The sequence below is a fragment of the Microtus pennsylvanicus genome, chromosome 13 (genome assembly GCF_037038515.1).
Source record: "Microtus pennsylvanicus isolate mMicPen1 chromosome 13, mMicPen1.hap1, whole genome shotgun sequence".
NCBI classification, from domain to species: domain Eukaryota; kingdom Metazoa; phylum Chordata; class Mammalia; order Rodentia; family Cricetidae; genus Microtus; species Microtus pennsylvanicus.
The window spans coordinates 54460852-54484991 of NC_134591.1; the positions used below are offsets into that span (position 1 = coordinate 54460852).

The window sequence follows — 24140 nt, forward strand, 5'->3', positions numbered from 1 at the left end:
ACTAGGGCAGAGAGGGTAGCAGGACAATCAGAATGGGCCTCTGTGTAAGAACCCTTATACCTTCTGCTATGTCTATCACTTCTGATAAGAATTAATGGCTGGGGCTGGAGAGATGGCTCAGCCCTTAAGAGCACTGGCTGTTCTTCTAGAGGACCCAGGTTCAATTCCCAGCACCCACATGGCAGCTAACAACTGTCTGTAACTCCAGTTTCTGGGGATCTGATACCTTCACACCAATCCACATAAAATAAAGTTAAATAAATGATTAAAAAGGGGGTTGGAGATATGGCTCAGCGGTTAAGAGCACTGACTGCTCTTTCAGAGGTCCTGAGTTCAATTCCCAGCAACCATGTGGTGGCTCACAACCACCTATAATGAGATCTGGTGCCCTCTTCTGGCCTACAGGTAGGATACTGTACACATATATAAATCTTTAAAAAATTATTTAAAAAAAATAATTAATGGCTCATGAACCAGGTGTGATAGCTCACACCTAATAATCCCAGAGTTTAGGAGGCTGAGGCAGGAGGCTGACTGAAAGTTTGAGGCTCCCTGTGCTATACAGTGAGTTCTAGACCAGCCTGGGCAACACTGTTAACGTGTGAGACAGCGGGGAATAGAGAAAGAAAGAATTTTTGGCTCATGTAAAGTCAGCATCTTCCTGAAAATTTTACCATAAAAATACTTGACAAACCCTGCAAATTAAGCTCAGGTACAAGCCTTTGTTCTTCAACAAAACAATATGACCTGATAAGAGAGAAATACAAACAACCCCAAATAATGCAGCACAGAGAACTGAGTTTAGTTCAGTGTACAGGTTGGAGATAGCTCAGTGGCAAAGTGATTGCCTAGGATACATAATGTCCTGGGTTCAACTCCCAGCCTCTCTCTCACACACATACAAAGATCCCAGAGTAGCTATTTCCCATAATACAGCCAGAAGCAATTCCACAACTCTGTTCTCACCCGCAAAATATACATTATAGAGAATTCTTGTGCAGATATGAAAGTGAACAAAATATACAAAGTGACACTGGGGTGGTCTGAACGTAACTGGCCCCATAAGCTCACAGGGTTGGCATTATTAGGTGTGGATGGTGACAGAAGCCTGGAGAGGCCACTGCAGGAGGCTGTGAAGTTGAAGCCTGGATTCCCTTGGAGACACCAGAGCCATAGGATACCTGCTAAGAGCTACTAACTGGATGGAACCAGCCCCAGTCAACAAAGCTGAAAGGAGTTGGAGATCTGAAGAATGCCTTGACATCAAACATGGAGATGCAGAATTTGGAATTTGCCCAGCTGGTTCTCAGTCTTGCTTTGGTCTAGTATTTCCTCACTATGCTCCCTTCCCTGTGTTTTAGAATGGTAATATATATTCTCTGTCATAAATGTTGGAAGTATGTGATTTGCTTTTTTATTTTGATTTTATGGGGTACTACAATCAAGAGATTGTATGAATCTCAGAGGAAACTTTGAAATTTAAACCATTGTTGAGACTGTGATGGACTATGGGGACTTTTGAAGTTGGACTAAAATGCATTTTGCACTGTGATACTGCTATAATCTTATGGGGGTCAGGGAGTAGAATATGGCAGTTTGAATGCAACTGGTCCCTATAAGTTCATAGGAGGTGGCATTATTAGGAGGTATGGCTTTGTTGGAGTAGGTATTGGAGTAGGTCTTGTTGGAGGAAGTGTGTCACTGTGGAGGCGGGTTTTGAGGTCTCATATATGCTCAAGCCATGCCCAGTATCTCAGTTCACTTCCTGTTGCCTGCACAAGATGTAGAACTCTTGGCTACCTCTCCAGCACCATGTCTGCCTACACGCCACCATGCCCCACCCTGATGATAATGGACTAAACCTCTGAACTGTAAGCCACCCAATTAAATGTTTTCCTTTATAAGAGTTGCCATGGTCATGGTGTCTCTTCACAACAACAGAAACCCCAACTAAGACAGGCACAGGCATCATTTCTGGGACGCAGTAGCAAGCACTCCACAAATGAGAGCAGCGGAAGTCCAAGTCTTTCATCCCACAACACCCTGGCTCCTGCCAGGGTTCAAGTGCAGGTGGAGGGGCTCACCTCAAGTATCAGCCTTTAAAATATGACACCCTGTGACACAGACAACTAGTCACTCTTTTGGGGCAAAAGACAAAATAATATGAAGCAGTCATCTTGGACTATGACAACACAACACAATGCCAAAGAGAAAATCAAGAGAAACGGAAGTTCAGCCCTACCAAGGAAGCGTGACTCAACTCTATGATCAAGCTACCAACTTTAATCCTGAGAAGTGCAAAAGACTCACCTTTCTGGAAACTGAAGAAGGGGATGGAACAGAGGCCAAGAGATCTAGATCCTTTTCTAGGGTGTTGCTGGTCTTACTATTTGCAATGGAGCAGGCCACAGGGGCATCTAGGAGGAAAGACAGAATTAAATACAGCACAGCTATGAAGACATGTCCTCTATGTGAGCCAAGAAGTGTATATAGAAAGACAACAGGTTTTGGCCCAGGGAGCCGGGATAGGGCTTTTCAAGAGAGGCCTCACCCCACATTCCCACAAGTGCTCTGTAGTAGGCTACAGCCCACTTTCAGTCAGAGGGCAGCAGAATTTCAGACCTAAAGGCCACATCAGTGCCACAGCTGAGTGGCTGGCTTCCTCCTGGCTACTGGAAGGACACGGTGTGTAGGGCTCAATTTCAGAGAGAAACATGGCGTGGAAACTGGAGGCGTGGTAGTTACCAACCTGAACCAGCAGCAGAGGCCTGGAGGCCCAAGGCCTGTGAAAAAGAACTGGCTTTCTCTTTGGAAATGGCAGGATCAGGGATGCAAAGAGAAAACTGACAGCAAGGCAGCAGGCCACCTCAGAGAATGGCCGCACAGGAATGGTGGCTGGCAGGAGAGAACAGGGAAGTGGCAGAAGGCTCAAAGGTACTCTATAGTGAAATTACCAACATCTGTAAAGGGCTTGGAATAAAGTAGAAGGGCCAGGAGCCACTGAAGCAGACGCTGACCCAGCACACCACATGGTTATGAAAGTGACATCCAAAGGCTAAGTAAACTATTCAAGATCCCAGACAGTGGTCACACCGTGGACACCAAGGCCATGCTCTCGGCCATTGCACTGAGCTGCTGCTCTGAAAAACATCCAGTGAAGAGTTTCTTAGGAGTGATGTTCAGAGCTAACAGGAAGAGCAGCAGAGGAAAACCTCAGTGGAGAAGAAACAAATACAAGCCCCAATTCCCAGTCTTCCCACGGGAGCTGAAAAGCCTGATTCTTACCCAGGCCCAACAAATCCATGACCGGGGCCGCGGACTTCGGGGAGCTTTTCCGAGGTAGCTGTGCGTCTTCTTTTTTCTGTGGCTAAGGTGAAAAAAATGTTATAAAGAAGAACAAGCAGTTGTTTTGACATACCCCCATCACTGTAAAGCCACAGGTATTTTTGTGGTATGGCTGTTTGTCAAAGGCAGTTACCAAAGAAACAAGACTCAGAAGAGCCAGGAAGCATGAGTGTATGAAGAAACATGAAGTGAAAAACAGGCCTGGGCAGCTTCTTTAGCTTTCTGGGGAGGCTTATCTTTCTGAAGCCGGTCATCCAGGAGCAGGCACCAACAGAAACAGTTCTTGGTCCCAGGGGGAATAAGCCCCTGAAGGGACAACACAAGAGACCCAGGCTGAGTTCAGTTTCCAGAAGCCCAGGGTAGAAGGTTACGATGGACTCCCAAGAGTTGTCTTCTGACCTCCATGTGTGTGTTACAGCACATGCACCCCACAGATAAACGCATGAATTGGGTTCTGTTGTCATTTTGTTCTGAGACAGGGTTTCTCTGTATATCCCTGGCTGTCCTGGAACTCGCCATATAGACCAGGCTGGCCTTGAACTCAGAAATCAGTCTCTGCCTCCCCGGTGCTGGAGTAAAGGTGTACTATACTATGTCCTGCCCAGTTTTATTTTTTAATTAAGAAAAAGTCAGGAACCAACAAACTTCTCAATTTGTTTATAAAATCTTTTTTTTAAATTTTTAAAATTTATTTATGTATGTGCATTCGGCATGCCAGAGAGGGCATCAGATCCTATTACAGATGGTTGTAGCCACCATGTGGATGCTGGGAATTGAACTCAGGACCTCTGGAAGAGCAGACAGTGCTCTTAACCACTGAGCCACCTTTCCAGCCCCCTTGTTTATAAAATCTTACTTCATGCTACAGGACATCACTTTACAGAGTCCCTATCATAGTCGCCATGGACTGGGTCTACAGACGAGCTTCACAATGATGTACAGAACTTTTCCTTAAGCTAGAGTCAAAATAGAGAAAAGGGAAAAAAAGGCTGGAGGGATGGCTCAGTGGTTAAGAGTACAGGCTGCTTGTGAAGAGGACCCAGGTTTAGTTTCCAGCACCCGTATGGCAACTCTAGTTCCGGAGGACATAATGCCCTCTTCTGGTCTCCGCAGGCATCAGGCACACACACACATATACATGCAGGTAAACATTCACATATATAAGATAAAAATATGGGGCTGGAGAGATGGCTCAGCAGGTAAGAGCACTGACTGTTCTTCCAGAGGTCCTGAGTTCAATTCCCAGCAACCACATGGTGGCTCACAACCATCTGTAATTAGGCTTGGTGCCCTCTTCTGGCCAGCAAGGACACACATTTAAAAAAAAGATAACAAATAAGGCCAGGTGGTGGTGGCGCACGCCTTTAATCCCAGCACTCAGGAGGCAGAGGCAGGTGGATCTCGTGAGTTTGAGGCCAGCCTAGGCTACAGAGTTAGTTCTAGGAAAGCCCAAACTACACAAAGAAACCCTGTCTCAACCCCTCCCCGCAAAGGCCATCTCTTCTCTGAAAATTATATGCTCCCAGAGGATCTGTACCAGTCACAGTGTCTTACGGGGAAGGGGTGGGTATGACCCCACTTCTGGGCTGCTTCACAATGCAGCATAGGAAGGAGGGAAGAGGCTTAACAAGAACACAGAGGGAACGTCTGCTTAGAAGCAGCAGGTTGCCACGGCACACCAGCAGGGAGCATGCCCTTGCTCAGAGGGAAAGACAGTTTCCAGGCTTCCACCTAGCCCTCTCGACTAGCTATAAGCTAGATGCAGTGTAGCACAGTGCTAGGTCTCTGTGAGCTCCAGGGCTACACAGTGAGACCTTCTCTCAGAAAGGGGGAGGGGGGCAAAGGGCAATCGGGAGGGGAGAAGGGGCGGGGTGCTAGAAGAACAGGAGATGCTACAGAGTACGTTAGATGGCACCAGGCAGGGGGCAAACAGGTGACCTGCGTTACATGTGGGCCTTCGGGCCCAGTGCAGCAGTGCCATATGGTTTCAAAGCCACCCAGCCTCCTCCCCCACAGAAGCGAACACGAGGCCACCCACACGGTGAGAGGATCCCCACTTACCATTTTTACTTTCTCAAAAACAACAGGTTCCATCTTCTTCTCTGGAGCGGGCTCGCTCCCTCGTTTCCACTTATCGTCCTTCTCTTTCTAAAGAGGTTTAACGGGACAGGGGTAGCACAATTAGCGTTTCAGGAGCTACGCTACAGATGTAAGCCAGATAGCAGAAGACCCTAAGATCCTGAAGCAGCAACTCAACCAACTCGGGTATGAGTCGGGTATGAGCACTGGCCTTCCGCAGCCTCCACATGTGCTGAAGGGAGACTGCATACTTTAAGCACCCACTCTTCTCATCAGCCTGACCCATTCATTACCCTTGAAATTTATAATACAGGCTATCTATAGAGATTTAAAAGTTGTTACCCATTTGTGCCCTTTTTAGGATCTCCTATGTGTTATAAATAACTATACAAAGCCAAAGGAATATAAAAAATAAGTACTAAAGACAGGCATGGCGGTGAATGCCTGTAATCTTTTCATTTGGAAGAAGGGGGGGGGCAGGAGAATTTTGAGTTTGAGACCAATCTTGACCATACAACCAACAAAGACCATCAAAAACAACAGTCCAAAAAAAAAAAAAAAGAAAGAAAGAATATTTTTTTTTCCTCTTTTAAACTCTGGTCCTCTGCAAAAGCATCAAGCGGTCCTAACCACTGGACCATGTCTCCTGCCCTTTCACCTCTATTTTTAAAACTCAGGAAACAAAGCTAGAGGCTGGGCATGGTGACACACACTTGCCTGCACTTAAGAAGTTCACAGGCCACCTTGGTTACATAGCAAGTCTGAGGCCAGGTTGAGATATAGGAGACCTTGTCTTAAAAATTGTTGAACCTGAATTGCCAGTTATGAGAATGAATGACGGTAGATACCCAAAGATAGCACGGCTTGGAGAAGTGTGCCGGATAAGGCAAAGAGGAAGGCCCAAAAAACACTGGACAGACAGCATAAAGCAAGACTGTAGAACTTTGGTTATGACAATAACACAAGCATCTAGGGCTGCCCAGGATAGGAACAGCTGGAGAACCGCCATACATGGGCTGTCCACGCATGCTTAGGCATTGCCAGGGCTTAAATAAATGAAACGATAAATGAATGTCTTAAATAACAAAGGAAGGAAGGAAGGAAGGAAGGAAGGAAGGAAGGAAGGAAGGAAGGAAGGAAGGAAGGAAGGAAGAAGAGAGGGAGGAAAGAAGGGAAGGAGGAAGAAGAGAAAGAGAAAATCAGGCACAGTAGCTGACAGCTGTGATCCTAGCATTTATGAGTTGGTGCAGGAAGCTCGTTCTGAGTTTGAGGTCACCCTGGGCTACAGTGAGACTTGGTCTTAAACAAAACATAACAAAGCTTTAGTTTCAAGATTAACATAAGACAAGATAATTCAAGTGGCAACTTTATAATTCTTTCAGATTATAATATAAAGCTATTGGTCAATTTTAACATCAAATAAACATGTCAACGGAAAACAAAATCATAAAATAACTTTAAAAATACAGGCACTTGGGGACTAGCGGGATGGCTCTGTGGAGTACTTGCTGCTTTTGTAGAGGACCTAGGTTCTGTTTCCAGTACCCACATTGGGCAGCTCACAACCACCTGTAACTCTAGTTCCAGGGGATCCAATGCCCTCTTCTGAACAACACAGATACCTGTATGCACATGATGCACACACATATATGCATACAAGCAGGCACACATATATATCCATAAATAAATAAAAATTTAAAGGACACAGGCACATACAGTGCCCATATAAAAGTGTTCAGTCTGCTTATGACCAAAGTCCTCAATTTATTTTATTTTTTTTTAAAATATTTTTATGCTTTATTTAACTTTATTTTATGTGCATTGGTGTGAAGGTGTCAGATCCCCTGCAACTGGATCTTCAGACAGTTGTGAGCTGCCATGTGGGTGCTGGGAATTGAACCTGGGTCTTCTGGAAGGATAGTCAGTGCTCTTAACCACTGAGCCATCTCTCCAGCCCCCAAAGTCCTCAATTTAAAACTCATTTTACAGAGAAGATATTTACAGTAATACCTAGTGCTTGTAGGAACGAAATAAAACTTCAGTTTTTATACAATGGTTAAAAAAAAACAGCATAAAATGGTCTAACCTCTAGAAATTATGTTGGCAAAGAGAGAAGTACTGGATTTCTTTGACTTTCATAAAGTTATAACCTACAATGAAACTTAAGAAACAATAATTGGGGCATGGTGGTATGCATCCTAGTCCTCGCACTGGGGAGGCAGAGGCCGTCGGATCTGAGTTTGAGTCCAGCTTGATCTACAGAGAGTTCCAAGGTAGCCAGGGATACACAGAGAAATTGTGTCTCAGAAATAATAAATAAATAAATAAATAAATAAATAAATAAATAAATAAATGGAGGGAGGGCGTGGTAGAATAGGCCTGAGATTCCAACACTCAGGTGTTGGGGCAGAGGATCTCCAATTCAAGGACAACCTGGGCTACAGAGTCATCCAGGCCAGTCTGGGACACATAGCAAGATCTAACCTCAATAAACAGGCGGCCACAGCCCCCTTCCATCTTCTGGGGCACTCTCCATACTCCCTCCTTTAGTTTACACTTCAGCACAGTGAACACAGTTTTTATTTTCTATAAATAAAAGAAGATGTATTGCTTCGGTTTAAACTCTTTTTTAAAATATTTTATTTTTTATTTATTTATTTTTTTTGGTTTTTTCGAGACAGGGTTTCTCTGTGGTTTTGGAGCCTGTCCTGGAACTAGCTCTTATAGACCAGGCTGGCCTCGAACTCACAGAGATCCACCTGCCTCTGCCTCCCGAGTGCTGGGATTAAAGGCGTGCGACACCACCGCCCGGCTTTAAAATATTTTAAAATTATGTGTAATATGTGTAGAGAGAGGTATGTTGTGCATGCGAGTGCAAAGCCTATGGATCCCATGGGACTGGTGCTCCAGGCAACTGTGAGCTGTCTGCAGTGAACTAGGAACCGAGCCCTCATCCTCTGCTTCAGAGTTCATGCTGCTGACTGTTGACCTGTTAGATTCTTCTGACGGTGCTCTCTGGGATGTAATTCTTTCTTGGAACAGGTACACTAACTGACAAGCCTTATTTTCCAGATGCTGGGAGATCTTCGTATTCAGTTGGGAGGAGTTCCTCTTCCCTGACTTCCTGGACTACCTTGCATTTACCTGCCTGTCGAGACTCAGCAGGTAACGAGTGCCCTTCTCATACACGGCCAAACAGCCATCTACAGCTGATTCCAATTAGCTTACTCTTTAACTATCTGGGAAGGCTTTTACATGAAATGGCTTAGGAAGCCCCATGCAAACATAGTGATTTCACTGGCTGTTGTATCATCCATTAAGATTAAAAAACTAAAGGCTGGGGAGTGGGGTAGAGTACTTGTGTGGTATATACAAGGCCTGGATTCAATCCCTAGCAATGCAAAAAAGAAAGTGAGCAGTTGAATAAAAGCTAGAAGATAAGGGGCTGGAGAGATGGCTCAGTGGTTAAGAGCACTGACTGTTCTTCCAGAGGACCCAGGTTCAAGTCCCAGCATCCAAATGGCAGCTAACAACTGTTAGCTGTAACTATAAGATCTGACACTCCCCACACAGACATACATGCAGGCAAAACACCAATACACATAAGGAAAGAAAGGAAGAGAGGAAGGGAAGGAATGAAGGACGAACAAACAAACGAACTAGAAGACAGGCCTGTGCTAATCAATTGTTCTAAAGGATCTTGCCAAAGCTGACTGAAGCTCTGGGTCATCATCTCTGCATCGTCCTCCCTAGGCATCATTAGTGGGCACACATCCTGAAACTATTGTTACACACATGACAACTGGTACCCATCCATTTCCCTCTGAAACGATTCCTGGGGAAAAGGGTATGTCCAATGACACAGGCCATCAGCACATCACAGTGAAAGAATATGCTGGTCAGACTGAAGGAAACACTGATGATCTGACTAGACTCGCAGCTTTTGGCCTCATTTATAGCAAGCCTCAAGACAGGCTAAGCTGCACAGTGAAACCCTGTCCCAAAACTCAAAAAGGAAGGCGGAAGGGAGGGAGGGGGAAAGAACTGGAACTGGAATCAGCAGCACTTCTCCATGTAGATCAAGGCAGAGACTCCACTGGTAGCTGTCCTGCTTGCCCACAAGGTAAGCTCAAAGCGTGTTCCATATTCAGCACCTGGCTTTCTCCTATTTTTACATTTATTTATTTATTATAGCCTTAGTTTGTTTATTTGAGACAGGGTCTGACTATGTAGCCCTGGCTGGCCTGGAATCACTATGTAGACCAGGCTGGCCTCAAATTCACAGAGACTGCCTGTTTAGCTGGGATTAAAAGTGTACAGTGCCATGGCGGCTACTTTCACATCTATTAACTGATTGTTTGTGACCATTTTGCTGCATCACTGGGATTTTGTTTATTAAGTGAAAGTCTTTCAAATTCTTCCCTTGCCTGATTAAAAAGCAAACCACTAGTATAACAAAATGAAAGATTTACAACCAACCCTAAGGGCGTTGATGTCCAGACTTCGGTCCATATATTTCTTCTTCTCATATTTATCTCGAATAAATCCTTCAACAGCTCTGCAAACATTTATTAAGGACTAATCAAGAGTGTCTCCAGCAGTGGAAAAGCGAAAAGACCGATTTGTCCCCCACAGCAACGCTCTCCTCTTTCCTTCCTGCCCGGTTTCCCCAAGGGACTCCTGTCTCTTCCTGTGCAGCTCCCCTGACCAACACCTTGAAATCACTCCTTCAAGGTTACTGCAGGCAGTCACCAAGTCCTGGTTTCCTTTTGGACTGCTGACAGCAGGTGGAACTGACCTTCACTGAAGGCGTGGCATCTGTGGCTGCTGTAGACTGCAGAGGAAACAGCCAGTGGTAATTTTTAGGCTCCTGATCAACAGAGTTCAAAGGTACCTAAAGGCCTCCCCAAAACAAGCTTAGGTCCCCCACGGCCAGATTTTGATTGCTGGGTCTCTGTCACCTAACAGGCTCCAACAGCCAAAGTCAAACCCTAAAGAGGAAGTCTGCAAAGTGCCCCTTAAGGAACATCACCTTCAAATTGGTTTGTTCTGTTTGTCAGGCCTTGGTGAGGGAATGGAGGAATAACAATACGGAAAAACTGGTCAAAACAGTCAATACTTTTATACAAGCTATTTTAAAAAGCAGTAAAAATGAGTGCGAGTTTTGCTGATTGCCAGGATTTAACAGAGCAAAGAAAAGCATTCTTTCCATGAAACATTAGTTTCAGAGATTCAGAAATGATTGGAGCTGTCACTCTATGGGAGAATTCACAGTGAGATCGCTGCAGCCCTAAATACTGAGCTTTCCCTATGGGACACTATATGACAATCCCAAGATCAGCACACAAGTGCCTTTTCTGTCTCGGTTGAACGAGACAGAAAAGGCAAAGTTTTCGATGCCTGGCTCCTCCCAAACATCCAAGCTGCACTCAGCTATGCTCCAGGAAAGATACGGGTCTATCTGCGGCCGCCGGAAGGTCTCAGGAAGGTAGGCTTCGTAGAGTCGGTTTGCCTTGCCGTTCCCCATCTCTTGCATGCACTGCAGTAAAGAGAACAAAGAGCAGGTGAGAGCAGAGTGCCATTGTCTCTCCCAGTTCTCCTCTGCGAAGAGCTGACTTCAGAGAGCGGCCAGTGGCAGAACCAAGACTGAAACTTCTGGGCTATGGTTTCCCAACATTTGTTGCCACAGCTTTTCCCTCCCTGTAGGTTAATTTTTCTTTGTTTTTCCCCCCTGTGTATGGGTATTTTTCTAGCATATATGTCTGTGCACCGCATGTGTCTGAGGAGGCCAGAGGAGGGCATCTGACCCCCCGGGCCTGGAGCTACAGACACTTGTGAGCCATCACGTGGGTGCTGGGAATGGAATCTGGGTTTGCTGGAAGAGCAGTCGGTGTTCTTAGTCCCTGAATAGTTTTTGTTACTGTTGTTCTTTTTAATTGAAAGATGTGTCTAATAAGAGACAAATAATTCGGTAATAATTCATTTGAAAACCCAAGCTACATAGCTACCCATCAAATTACTACAGAGCCAGCACTAATGGGTCCTATTATTCTAAGTTAATACAAGTTTCTTTTGGCAGTGCTGAGAATTGAATTCAGGGCCTTGTACATGGTAGGAAATGTTCTACTACCACTAAGCTACATCCTCAGCCCTTCTAAACCTATACTTTTAGCTAACTTATCCAGTTCTATTATCAGTAAATGTGTATTTTCCATTAAGCATTTAAATAGATTCCCGTGCTGGTTAGATTTAACTATTAACTTGATAAAACCTAGAATCAGCTGGGAAAATAGTTGAGGAATTATCTAGTTCTGATTTGCCTCTGGGTATGCCTGTGGAAGATTGTCTTGATTGCTAATGCTGTAGAAAGACCAAGCCCATTGTGGGCCAGAGCATCCTCTAGGCAGAAGTTTCTGAACAGTACAGAGAGGCAAAAGCTAGATGAAGGGCAGCATGCACTTGTGCCTCTCTGCTCTGTGGGTGTGAAGCGACCAGCTGCTCAAGTTCCTACCGGGACATACCCAAAATAGTGGCTTGTAACCTAAAGTTATAAGCCAAATAAACCCCAAATAAACCTTTTCTTTGCTCTATGTTGCTTTTGGTCAAGGTGTTTTATCACAGCAACAGAAATAAAACTAGAAAAAGTCAATCATCATTTGGACTACAATGTTCTGTAAGTCCAGTCTGAGGTCATTTCTAATGCCTCTTCAGACTCAAATAAAACAAAACCTCTGATCTCTACCATTAACTTCTAGCAAGTGGTTTTCTTTGGATCCTCCTTCCTTGATGTCCCTGCCCAAAAAGAAAATAAAATGATTTCAATAAAGTGTCTCAATATAGGAAGAAAACAAAGAACAGTGAAGTTACAGACAGGAGCGGATCTCAGGCCGTCCGGCAGCATTAATTTATGTGTCACTCCCAGCCCACCAAGCTAACAGCATGCAGGATTTATGCTGCATCACTCTAAGGCTGGAAGCATAGCTCAGATGCACAGCTCACAGTATCTGCCTCGTATTATGAGGCCCTGGTTCAATCTCTAGAACCAGGAAGAAAAATGAGTAGTCTACGGCTTAGAAGGCTTTTGGTTTTTTTGTTCTTAGTGCTGGGGATCAAACCCAGCAAACTTCCTTCAGGCTAGGCAAACACGCCCTCACTGAGCTATACCCTCAGCTCTTTGTTTAAATGACTGCCTACATCTAAAACTACAAATGTGGTCGGGCAGGGGTGGCTCATGCCTTTAATCCCAGCACTCAGGAGATAAAGGCAGGCAGATCTCTGTGAGTTTGAGGCCAGCCTAGTATAGAGTTAGTTTCAGGACAGACTCCAAAGCTACAGAGAAACCCTGTCTTGAAAAAGACAATAAATAAATAAATAAAATAAGACTACAAATGTTGTATCTGTAAATGCCAAAAGTCCTAAATGACCACAGGTGTCTTGAGACAAGAAAGACTCACGTGCAGTCTCAGTCCTTGGGAGGATGAGCTAAGTGCAGAAAGAGTTGGAGGCCTGCTTGTCTCAAAGCAACAAGGAAAATAACAATTTGCTGGGTGTGGTGGCACAGGCACCCAAGGGATAAAGACAGGGAGATCTCTGTACATTCCAGGCCAGCCTGGGCTATACTATGAGACCCTGTCCCAAATAAACAAAATTAGAATTTGACAAATGTGTTTGAAACTAAATTTCCAATTGAATGGAAAAATAAATAAAACAAAACAAAACAAAAACCCCTAAATTTCCCTCCTCCCTTCTCCTCCCCTCCAGAATCAGTTTAGAGTTCTCCTGGAACTATTCTTATGGGGGGGAGGGTGGTAAGAGAAGCTGGCCCTCCACTGTGGCCATACCTGGATCTGTTCCTGAGTCCACTGGTCGAGGTTCACTGATTTTACCCTGGATATGTGCACTCCCAGATTCCTGTGGATTCCAGCACACCGAATGCAGATAAACACGCCAATGTTCCAGGAGGCCCATCGTGGCCCTATGAAGATGGAGACAGGGCAATCAAGTACAAATTATGAGAATGTCCCAGCCCATCTGTGCTACTGAGATTATCAAGCAACATTTCTGCTAAAATCAAATGAGAGAGACTTTACTGCAATCACCTTTATATTGACTTTATTCATTCCTATGGATCAATGTTGGATTTTCAGCTTAAACGGTTTGCAGAGCTGTGCGGTGACCACCAGTCTAATTCCAGAACAGTTTGATCACTCAAGCCCCAAACCTACTAGAAGGCACTCTGAACCCCTCCCCAGCCACCCTTAGCTCCCAATTCCTGGCTTACAGATCTGTTTTCTGACTATGACTTGCCAGTTGCAGACATGGAATCTACATGGAGCTAGGCAATGTGCAGACACAGGACAGGCTTTGGTGTCTAATGAGGGCTAAAATGCATGCTACTGTACGTTGTTACTTGTATGAAGAACACCACCAACAAAGTGCTGGAAAAGCATGTCACATTCTCCCTAGCCTGGACCTCACACCAACAGGGGAAGACACTGTGAAGGTGAGGGGCCTGGATTCGGCTTTCTCCTAGGGAAAAGGATACTCACATTGCAGGCCTGCCAGGCTCATGCTGAAACTGAAAACGCTGTAATCCTCTCCTCTCCTCTCCTCCAGCCTATGAAATATGCATCCACAGTAACCTAACAGGATCCTCTCCCCTGGCCTGATGTCCCCTTTTACCCAACTTCAGAATCATCTAGATTCAGAATTACCAAATAATGTAATTATTTGAATGCTTATTGGTACAAAAGAGAAATCTCAGATATGAATTTTTAAAGCTGTTTCAGAATCTCCCATCTCCTGACAGTTCTCTGCTCCCTAATAATATCTCTGGAAAATCCCCAAACTCCTCATAATTTTATGTGGAAAAAAGTCACTTTTATATGACAACTGCCAAAGACTGACGGAAAAATCTGACATAGTTCCTTCTCTGTCATTCCTCAGAAACTGATGGCATAAATTAGGCATGGATTCAGAATTAGAGGTTGTGATAGAGTGTCCAAGTGACTCCAATACTGACTGACTTTCTACAGAGATTAGCAGGGCCTGTGCTTGGAATAAGACTCTCGTTCTCTGGGAAAAGACAGTTGTCCAGCCTGTGTATTTTCACTGATGTTTTCATGAACAAACTCTAGAATCCTGTGGGAACTCTTAGAAAAATCTGAATCCATAATTATTACCGGAAAGATAATTTTGGTTCAGGTAAAGTTCATCATGGCAAAATACAAAAGCACAGGAGGCGCGCATCCTCCTAGTCACCACCAGAGGGTGCTCTCTGCTTGAAAGGTTATTGCTATTTATTTGCCAGGCTCAGGTTTCTCTTCGGTCTCTCCAGGTTCCATAAACAGACACACCATGATTCATATACTTGTTTCTCGTAGTGGGGTGTCATACAGATGCAAAATGAACGAGATTTCTCACGGTGCTGAATTTCTGGTTTTGTGAATGGTTTTTAGAATTCCCATATGAGTTTTAAAACTTGCAATGGGACCAAATATCAATATTTCATGCTTCTTTGGCATTTTTCCTTTGTTCTAGATTCTAAAGTCTCAAAACCAAGATAGTTAAGATGGGGCAAACGAGACAGCTCAGCAGGTGAAGGCGCTTGCCACTGAGGCTGGTAACCTCGGGATCCACACAGTGGAGGAGAGCGTGCCCCCCATGAGTTGCCCTCTGCTCTCCACACACACAGAATAAATAAGTAAATTAATAACGATTTTTGAAAAGAATATTAGGTTAGCTGCTTCCTAGGTCTAAGTCGAGAGAAAGCCGTTTCCAGTCATCTAAGACACCGGCACCACTGTGGGATTTCTCCAGATTCTGAGTCTACACCCTTGCAAAGGCCCCAGAACAGAAATACAGGCAGCTACCTTTTAGTGAGCAATCAGATGACGGCCTTCTCTCCCTCTCCCACTGACACTCCTCCCACGTTCCCCAGTGCAATAGTGACATTTCTTCTTCCTACCTCACTCAGTCTCTCCGTCACCCACCCTCCTCAAACCTGAGTCTAGGCAAGAGCTCAGCCACTGCCCTACAGCCTGAGTTCTGAGTTTTCAGCAACTAGACTTCCTGCCCCAACTGCATAATCCATAGGAGACTGTGTAATGGGGAAGAGACAAAAGATACTTGTGGGCTAGGAGTAGAGCTCAGCGGTAAAGCACTTGCCGAGTATGCGAGACTTTGGGTTCAAGGCGCTCGCCCTCCCACAACTTACACGCTGACAGCGTGAGAAAATGGCCTAGTTATCTAAAGTGTAATTTGTGAAGCCAGAAAAGGCCTAGGTTTGAATGCAACTCCCATCAGTGATTACACATATGACCTTCAGAGACTTCTACTTCCCAGGCCTCAGTCTTCCCATCTATAAAATGTGTATAACATCTACCTCCAATCGCCTAGAACAGAGAGGAACAGTAAATAACAAGTGCACATGAGAACATGGTACAGAAGAGGGTTCTGGAACACACTTCCCATTCACCTCCACTGAAGAGCCCGTCAATGGACTTGCATGTGTGTCCCAATGGAGCACAACACTACTGTTTTGCTCTTTCCCTAGCTGGCCTCAAACTTGTAGCAATCCTTCCTCCTCTGCTTCAGCAGAGTTAGGATTAGAGGTATGTACCACTACACCTGGCTTCCCCCACCCCCTTTACTTTTAAATAAAATTTGTGTTTATGATATACATTAAATTATAAAATACACTTCTGTGGGCTCACAGCTCATCATGGTGAGGAGAGGACAGCAGAGCTCACTGCACGCTGGTTACGAGAGGGATGTCTGCACCAGACATCTGGACTGTCTGTGGGGCAGTCTATACACATACACATCCTCCCTCTGTGGTTAATCTTCCCTGAATTTACTAATCTCCCAGGTAGTTCATAATCCATTCAGACCAACAAGATTAACATCTTCTTGACTAGTATTAATGGCTTTACAGATGCCAAGTGAGCCGAGTGGTGGTGGTGCATGCCTTTAATCCCAGCACTCGGGAGGCAGAAGCAGACAGATCTCTGTGAGTTCAAGGCCAGCCTGGTCTACAAGAGCTAGTTCCAGGACAGGCTCCAAAGCTACAGAGAAACCCTGTCTTGGAAAAACAAAAACAAATGCCAAATGAGGGTATAAAATGGCTCAGCAAGTAAAGGCATTTGTTGCTAAGTTTGATGAGGAACTCACATGATGGAAAGAGAGAACTAACTTCTCCAAGTTGTTTTCTATCTCCATATGTATGCCATGGCTTGTGTGCATATGTATGTGCAGTGTTTGTGTGTATATAAACAAGATAAGTACATGCCAAATGAAATAATAAACTTATAGACATATTAGCTGTTAATGAAACTAAAACAGTTCGTGAGCCTGACACTGGGACAGAAAACTGGTCTAAATGTGACAATGTCCTGGTTGGTTTTTGTCAACTTGACACAAACCTAGACATATCTAGGAAGAGGGAATCTTAATGGAGAAAATGCCCCAATAAGACTGGCCTATAGGTAACTCTATAGGATGTTTTCTTGATTAATGGTTGATATGAGAAATTAAGTAGGGCTGCAAGAATTATGTTTACCAGTCTGTTTGTGGGGATATTTTGTTTGTGCTTTAATAAATAAAGCTTGTCTGAATATCACTCGTTAGGTCTAGAGATCTGTACAGACAGAGAGTGATATGGCTGGATGGAGAGAGGAATATAGGGCGAGAGGAGACAAGACCTCAGCCCCTTTTTCAGCGGAGGAGCTAGCTAGGTAAGAGTTGGCTGTGGCTTGCTCCTTTGTCTCTCTGGTCCTTCAGAATTTACCCCGATACCTGGTCCAGGTTTGGGTTTTTATTATTAGGATCAATTAGAACTCAGGGAACACCCATTTTTATTTATTCAAAAAGGCATCCATTCAGTTCCCTATGCTAAAACAACAGTAAGCAGTACCTCTGTAAATATAAACAGTTTAAGGAGCCATGAGACTAAAATAGGGCTTGCTCAGTCAAGCTCTGCTCTCAGAATACCCTGCAAGAGAAAAGAGAAGCCGCTTGTTCCCTCTGGGCTGCTTTTTCTTTTTTCTTTCTTTCTTTCTTTTTTTTTTTTTTTTTTTTTGGTTTTTTGAGACAGGGTTTCTCTGTAGTATTAGAGCCTATCCTGGGACTAGCTCTTGTAGACCAGGCTGGCCTCATAGAGATCCACCTGCCTGTCTCCCAAGTGCTAGGATTAAAGGCGTGCGCCACCACAGCCCAGCCAGAATGTTGTCTTTCTGTCTGTCAAACAGGGACATGGTCCATGTGCAAAGTCAATAAAAGAATAAAAGTTAAATTTCCTAAATGTTTGAGACAAAGAAAATGGAAATATTTCTTAGATCACTAAGGAGTTAAAAAGTCAAAGGTGCCAGATAGTGGTGGCACACGCCTTTAATCCCAGCACTCAGAAGGTAGAGGCAGACAGATATCTGTGAGTTTGAGGCCAGGCTGGGCTACAGAGTTCCAGAACAGCCAGGGCTACACAGAGAAACCCTGTCTCGAAAAACCAAAACAAAGCAAAAGTTAGAGGTACAAAGGTCTGGAGAGATGGTTCAGCAATGAAGAGCACTGGCTGCTCTTCAGGTTCAATTCCCAGCCCCACACATCAGCCTTCATACATACAGGCAAAAAAGGCATATAAAATAAAAATAATTTATCAATCATTAAAGACCCTTCAGGCCAGCAGTTTGTGGCACCTTTGGGAGTCAAATGACCCTTTCACAGGGGTAGTACATCAGATATCAGCATATCAGATATTTACTTTATGACTTATAACACTAGCAAAATCACAGTTATGGAGTAACAACAAAAAGTAATTTTATGAGGCCAGCCTGGTCTACAAGAGATAGTTCCAGGACAGGAACCAAAAAGCTACGGAGAAACCCTGTCTCGAAAATCCAAAAAAAAAAAAAAAAAAAAAAAACAAAGTAATTTTATGGTTGGGGGTCACCACAACATGAGGAGCTGTACTAAAGGGGGTGCAGCATTAGGAAGGTTGCGATCCACTGCTTTAGGGAATCATCCGCAGTGAGTTAGGGACCATCTCAAAAGGCAGTGGGTTCCACTGTTAGATGGCACAGACTGCTAGAGACGCTTGCTCTGGCTGCGTTCCATTCATCTGTCTGGACCACTTCCATCTCCCAGGGCTGCTCTTCACTCCTAGATTTACATGAAATATGCAAGACAAAGGTGGAGGCTAGGAGATTTTAGCAGGGGGAGAGTAGTGCTTCTTACAGTCAACCAAAATACAAACCAGCTGAGTCAACTTAATCAAGGTGATCAATAAATGAACAGATGCAGTAACTGGGTTGCTCTGATGTCAGTGGAGGTGCAAAGCAACTTTGCCTTGTACTAGGCAACAGGGAAAGGAGGTTAATGAAACAGAGCCCTGTCCAATACTCACAACTGAAAGGATACTCAATGGAGATCATGCCTATTTCAACAGTCAACAGAGCTTTTCCCAAAACACGAAAACTTAAAACGTCAAGAAATCACTGAGGTCTTAGGCAAGAAAAGAAGAATGATTCCTCGTCTTTCTCAAGTGGTAGCCTTGCTTACTAACTGTGGAGTTCCCTTGACTTTCCTCAGCTCAGGCAAGGGAGGGCCACAAAAGGAAATGCCACTGAAAAGCATGAAATGATTCCAGAAAGGAATACAGGTCCATGGCTCTAACAGCCAAAGTGTCAGGAAATTACCCACAAATCCTAGGAAACCTAAGTACTCCTCTGGACTAGTTCAGATGCCTGAGGTTATCTGCCTGATCCCAGCAACCCACAGAGCTAAAGATAGGCTAATCCTTTCTGTGACTTTGTCAACTATTTCCTTACCTAGATTAAATTATCTCTAAAATCTAGCTCTTTTGAAAGATAGTTACAAGGCCTCTTAAAGATGCTAGGCGTCATGGTGTGGTTCTATAATTCTAGCTACTTGCAATACTGTAATCCCAGCCTCTGAGGCAAGAACACTGCAAATTCAAGGCCTGCCTGAGTAGTTATGTTTGACAGTGTCTTAAAATAATAATAATGTTTTTTTTTTCTTTTTAGATTTTCAAGACAAGGTTTCTCTGTGTAGCCCTGGCTGTACTGAAACCAGGTTGTACTGTAAACCAGGTTGGCCTTGAACTCAGAGATCCACTTGCCTCTGCCTCCCACGTGCTAGGACTAAAGGTGTGCACCACCACCCGGCAATAATAATAGATTTTAAGGGACGTAGCACTGGTAAAGTGCATGTTTGAGGTCCTGAGATGGATCTCTAGCACACACGCGCACACACGCACGCACACACATACACTAATATTTTAAAGTACAACACTAACAAAACAAAGTACTAAGCTAGGTGGTTCCTAACTGTCACAAACTCTACAGCTCTACATATGGGAACACCACGGTGTAACTCATGCATGTGTAAGCAATTTCCATGTCAGTAATGTCTTAACTTAAACCATTTTGCACAAGGCCTTGGAATTAAGCCCCAGCACCAGAGGAAAGGAACAGTCTTTCTAGATGGGAGGCCACACACGGCTGTGGTGGTGCTATCTAAAACTTTGGGACAAGGCCCAAGTCTCTTGGTATTTCCCTGGGAAATTCTTCTGGTATGTGCTGCTATGAATTTTTTTTATGGTTTTTTTTTTAAAACATGGTTTCTCTGTAGCTTTGAAGCCAGTTATGGAACTCATTCTGTAGACCTACCTGGCAATGAACTCAGAGATCCGCTTGCCGCTGCCTCCCAAGTGCTGGGATTAAAGGCGTGCGCTACCGCCCAGCTGATTTTTTTAAAAAATAAAGTGCAAACATATTTTAAGGAAAAAGGAAAAAAGCTGGTCAAATGATTTACTGCCTGTGTTGAAGAATCTTGAGAAGTCAGTAAGAATGGATGACTCTCACAACCAAGGAAGCCCCAAAGCTACTTGCAGTAGAGACCAGTCCTCATAACTTACAGAGCACTAAGAACAGTCAGTTTTGGTTGTTGTTTTGTTTGTTTGTTTTGAGACAGGTTCTATATAGCACCGGCTGTCCTGGTGGACAGTGCTGGGATCAAAGGTGTGTGCCACCATGCCCAGTGAATATTGTAAAATTTAATGAAAGAGCCAATATTGATCTCTATTCTTGAAATCCTGGTGTGGGAGGCCCTTCTGTCTATGTGTTGCTTTTATTGGTTAATGAATAAAGCTGTTTTGGCCAGAGGCTTAGCGGAATAGGGCAAGGAAGGAGTTCCAAGCAGAGAGAGGGTGGAGAGAGTAGACGGAGTCAGAGGGAGGCCATGTAGCCACCTCCAGGAACAGACGCCTCCCCTGGAGGGAAACTTTACCAGTAGGCCGCGACCTCACGGTGATGCACAAATTAACGGAGATGGGTTAGTTTAGGATGTAAGAGCTAGCTAGCAAGTCAGGTGGTGGTGGCGCACGCCTTTAATCCCAGCACTCGGGAGGCAGAGGCAGGCGGATCTCTGGGAGTTAGAGGCCAGCCTAATCTACAAGAGCTAGTTCCAGGACAGGCACCAAAGCTACAGAGAAACCTTGTCTCAAAAAAACCTAGCAGGCCGGGCGATGGTGGCGCACGCCTTTAATCCCAGCACTCGGGAGGCAGAGGCAGGCGGATCTCTGTGAGTTCGAGACCAGCCTGGTCTACAAGAGCTAGTTCCAGGACAGGCTCCAAAACCACAGAGAAACCCTGTCTCAAAAAACCAAAAAAAAAAAAAAAAAAAAAAAAAAAAAAAAAAAAAAAAAACCTAGCAATACGCTTAAGCTACTGGCCAAACAGTATTGCAAGTAATATAGTTCCTATGTGATTATTTCAAATCAGGGAGGTTGGGAGACATAGCAGCAGCCTCCCCCAACAAAATCCTAGTTGTCAAGAGGTTAAGGCAGGAGAACTGTGAGTTTTAGCCCAGGTTGGACCAAACAACAAGACCTTGTCTCAATTTAAAAAAAAAAAGGCAAAGAGAGGGGGAAAAAAGCAATCCAGCTCTAATTTAAATAACCCTTAACCAGAGAAATGGCTCAAAGAGTAAATTATTCGCTGTGCCAAGTGAGATGATGACCTGAGTTCAAATCCCCAGGCCTGTGAAGCGGGATGCAGTAGAATACATCTGAATCCCACACATCTATTCTACAGCATGATGGGATGTGGAGATGGAGGAATCCTGGAGCTCACAGGTCAGTTAGCATGGTGCATGCACGGTGAACAAAGACTTCCCTCAAACAAGGTGGAAGGCAAGGGCTCCTGAGGTTGACTTCTGACTTCAGGAATGTTTCATGGCATGCACACACCCATACACGTGCTCGTTTTCTCTCTGTCTCTCTCTGTCTCTCTCTCTCTGTCTCTCTCTCTCTCTCTCTCACACACACACACACACACACAAACATGCACATAAGCAGATGCAAAATAAGTAAAATCTCTTGGGGTAAAAAAAAAAAAAGCACAAACAACAGGGCTGGAGAAATGGCCCAGTGGTTAGGAACAGTTGCAGAGGACCTGAGTTCAGTTCTGAGGGATTCAGCATCCTCTTCTGGTCTCTTTGGGCATTAGGTATGTATGCAGTACACTTATATACATACAGGAAAAACATTCATATACATTTTTAAAAAATATTCATATAAAAAGCATATAAAATAGTAATAAATGAAAACCTAGTAGGGATATTTTTGTGAAATGGCATTTTATAGAGGAATGACATAATGTTAATTTAAACACACCACATAGAATGTCAGAGGAATAGATGTGTACAATGTTTCATGTCCCTTGGCCATCCCACGAGTTTGACTCTAGCTAATTCCCTCTATACAAAGACCCTGCTTAAAGCATTTAAGCTAGAAGAGTGGTGGCTGAGACATGCTTCTCTGTAAAGGGGAGGGGGGAACAAAAAATAGCTGCTTTCATGAAGGGCAGGAAGGAGGTTACTTCATGAGGAGCCAAACAGTGAGACTATCTCAGTACAAACGATTGTGTTTGGCTTAAAGGCTCCATGTGGGCAATTACTCCAGCAAAGGCTCAGCTGGACTAGAAGCAAAGCCTGCCAGAACCCCAGCACAGAGACTAACACAGGCTCAAGTGTCAGAATCATGGTACTGGCATCCCAGCGCATCCCTGTGAGGATAACACAGAACTCGGTCTCCTTTACTGCACACAATTCTGAACTGAGCAGTGAAGACTGAATTCAGAGTCGATGGGAACAAATCCAATGTTATTCCTAAACTGATACTTTATAGTTTAACTGTTAACAAGCAGAAAAGTTCAACCTCTTAGGGTCAATACCTCTGGAAATCCTCAGTTCAACCATCATTTCAAGGAGTAGTGGCAGACTGGTGGAGCATTCCCACAGGGAGGGAGGGCACAATTTTTTGGAATAAGCCATTGAAGAAAGACGATATTGAAACTGAGCCATGAGTTGCTCTTCATCCTCTATCCATAGGATAGACTCCTCTCCCTCTATCCAATGAGGACAAGTTAATTTCTTCCTTGGGTGGTTGAAGGGCTAACTGTCACAACACTGGATTCTCACATAGGACCCAGTCCTGATCCATGACTCACACTGCTGACTTGATAGTCTACAAAGAAATGCTTTCACGCCTGCCAGCCACTACTTCAACCAGCCACTAACTGCAGATAAGCAGGGAGGGGCTGCTGAGCTGAGAGCTGCGTAACCACCTCAAAGTCAGCTAGCTGCAGCTGTATTCAAAACTTGGTCTAATCACTAAAGTCCCTCCACAGAATTCAACCTTGCTGATAATACAGGTAAGAGGAAGCAGAGGAACAACAGGACAATTGACAGTAACCCCACCCACATCCAAAGAGTCCCCCCCCCCCCTTCTTGTCCCTCCAGACCTATGGTTCCCAACCAAAGCACTTTCTACTTTAAAGAAATGTCTCTAGAAATTTCTTGGCTGTCACAACTGGCAGGAAGTAGAAACATGCTAGGCATCTAGAGGCCAAGGAATGCTGATAAAAAAAAATTGAAAATACACAGGGCAATCCCCACAAGGAATTACCAAAATGTCAATAGTACTGAGATCAAGAATGCTGCTCTAGAGGAATCAGTCTTAAGTCTTCAGTTTGGAACAGGCAATAGAGAAAAACACGACAATTCTGCAGAACAGTCTTCTCTTGTTCTATGACAGATAGGCATTTAGAGTGGATTGTAGCTTGCATGGGTACTCTATAGGCCCATATGTCAAAAGTTTGGTCCCAGGGAGATGGTGTAGCACTGAGAAGTGGGGCTTTATGAGAAGACTTCAAATCACTGGGTGCCTGCCATCAGAGAGGGTTGTGAGACCCTAGACTCATCCTCTATGTTGCTTCCTAGTTTGGCCAAACCGTGTGCTCCAGGCATGATGAACTGCCTTTGTCTTGGAGGGACCCTCCAGAACCACGAGTCCAAACAAAGCTTTCTCTTCTTAAAAACTATTTTAGACATATTTCTTGTATGTGTATGTGGATTTTGCCTGCATGCATGTATGTATGCACGTATGCCCATGGAGGTCAGAAGAGGGTGTCATATCAATTGGGACTGGAGTTACAGACAGTTGGGTGTAAGCTGCCATGTGGGCACTGAGAACTGAACCTGGGACCTCTGCGAAAACAGATAGTGCTCTAAACAGCACCCTCACACCCTGCGCCTTTGCTCTTTATAATGTAACTGCCTTGGGTTTTTTTTATTAGTTTTGTTTGTTTATTTTGAGACAGGATTTCTCTGTGTAGCCCTGGCTGTCCCAGAACTCACTC

General features: G+C 44.3%; 1 protein-coding gene across 1 annotated transcript in view; it reads right to left on the reverse strand.

Moving 5' to 3' along the window:
* The window catches only part of Smap2 (small ArfGAP2), a 48304-nt gene that overhangs the window by 6390 nt on the left and 17774 nt on the right, over window positions 1–24140 (reverse strand). Inside the window, exons 2-7 of the mRNA XM_075947137.1 lie at window positions 13266–13399; window positions 10878–10963; window positions 9904–9982; window positions 5407–5493; window positions 3286–3367; window positions 2311–2417 (exon numbers count right to left, since the gene is read on the reverse strand). Of these exons, the coding sequence (XP_075803252.1) occupies window positions 2311–2417; window positions 3286–3367; window positions 5407–5493; window positions 9904–9982; window positions 10878–10963; window positions 13266–13399 (575 nt within the window). The remainder of the gene's footprint in view (window positions 1–2310; window positions 2418–3285; window positions 3368–5406; window positions 5494–9903; window positions 9983–10877; window positions 10964–13265; window positions 13400–24140) is intronic.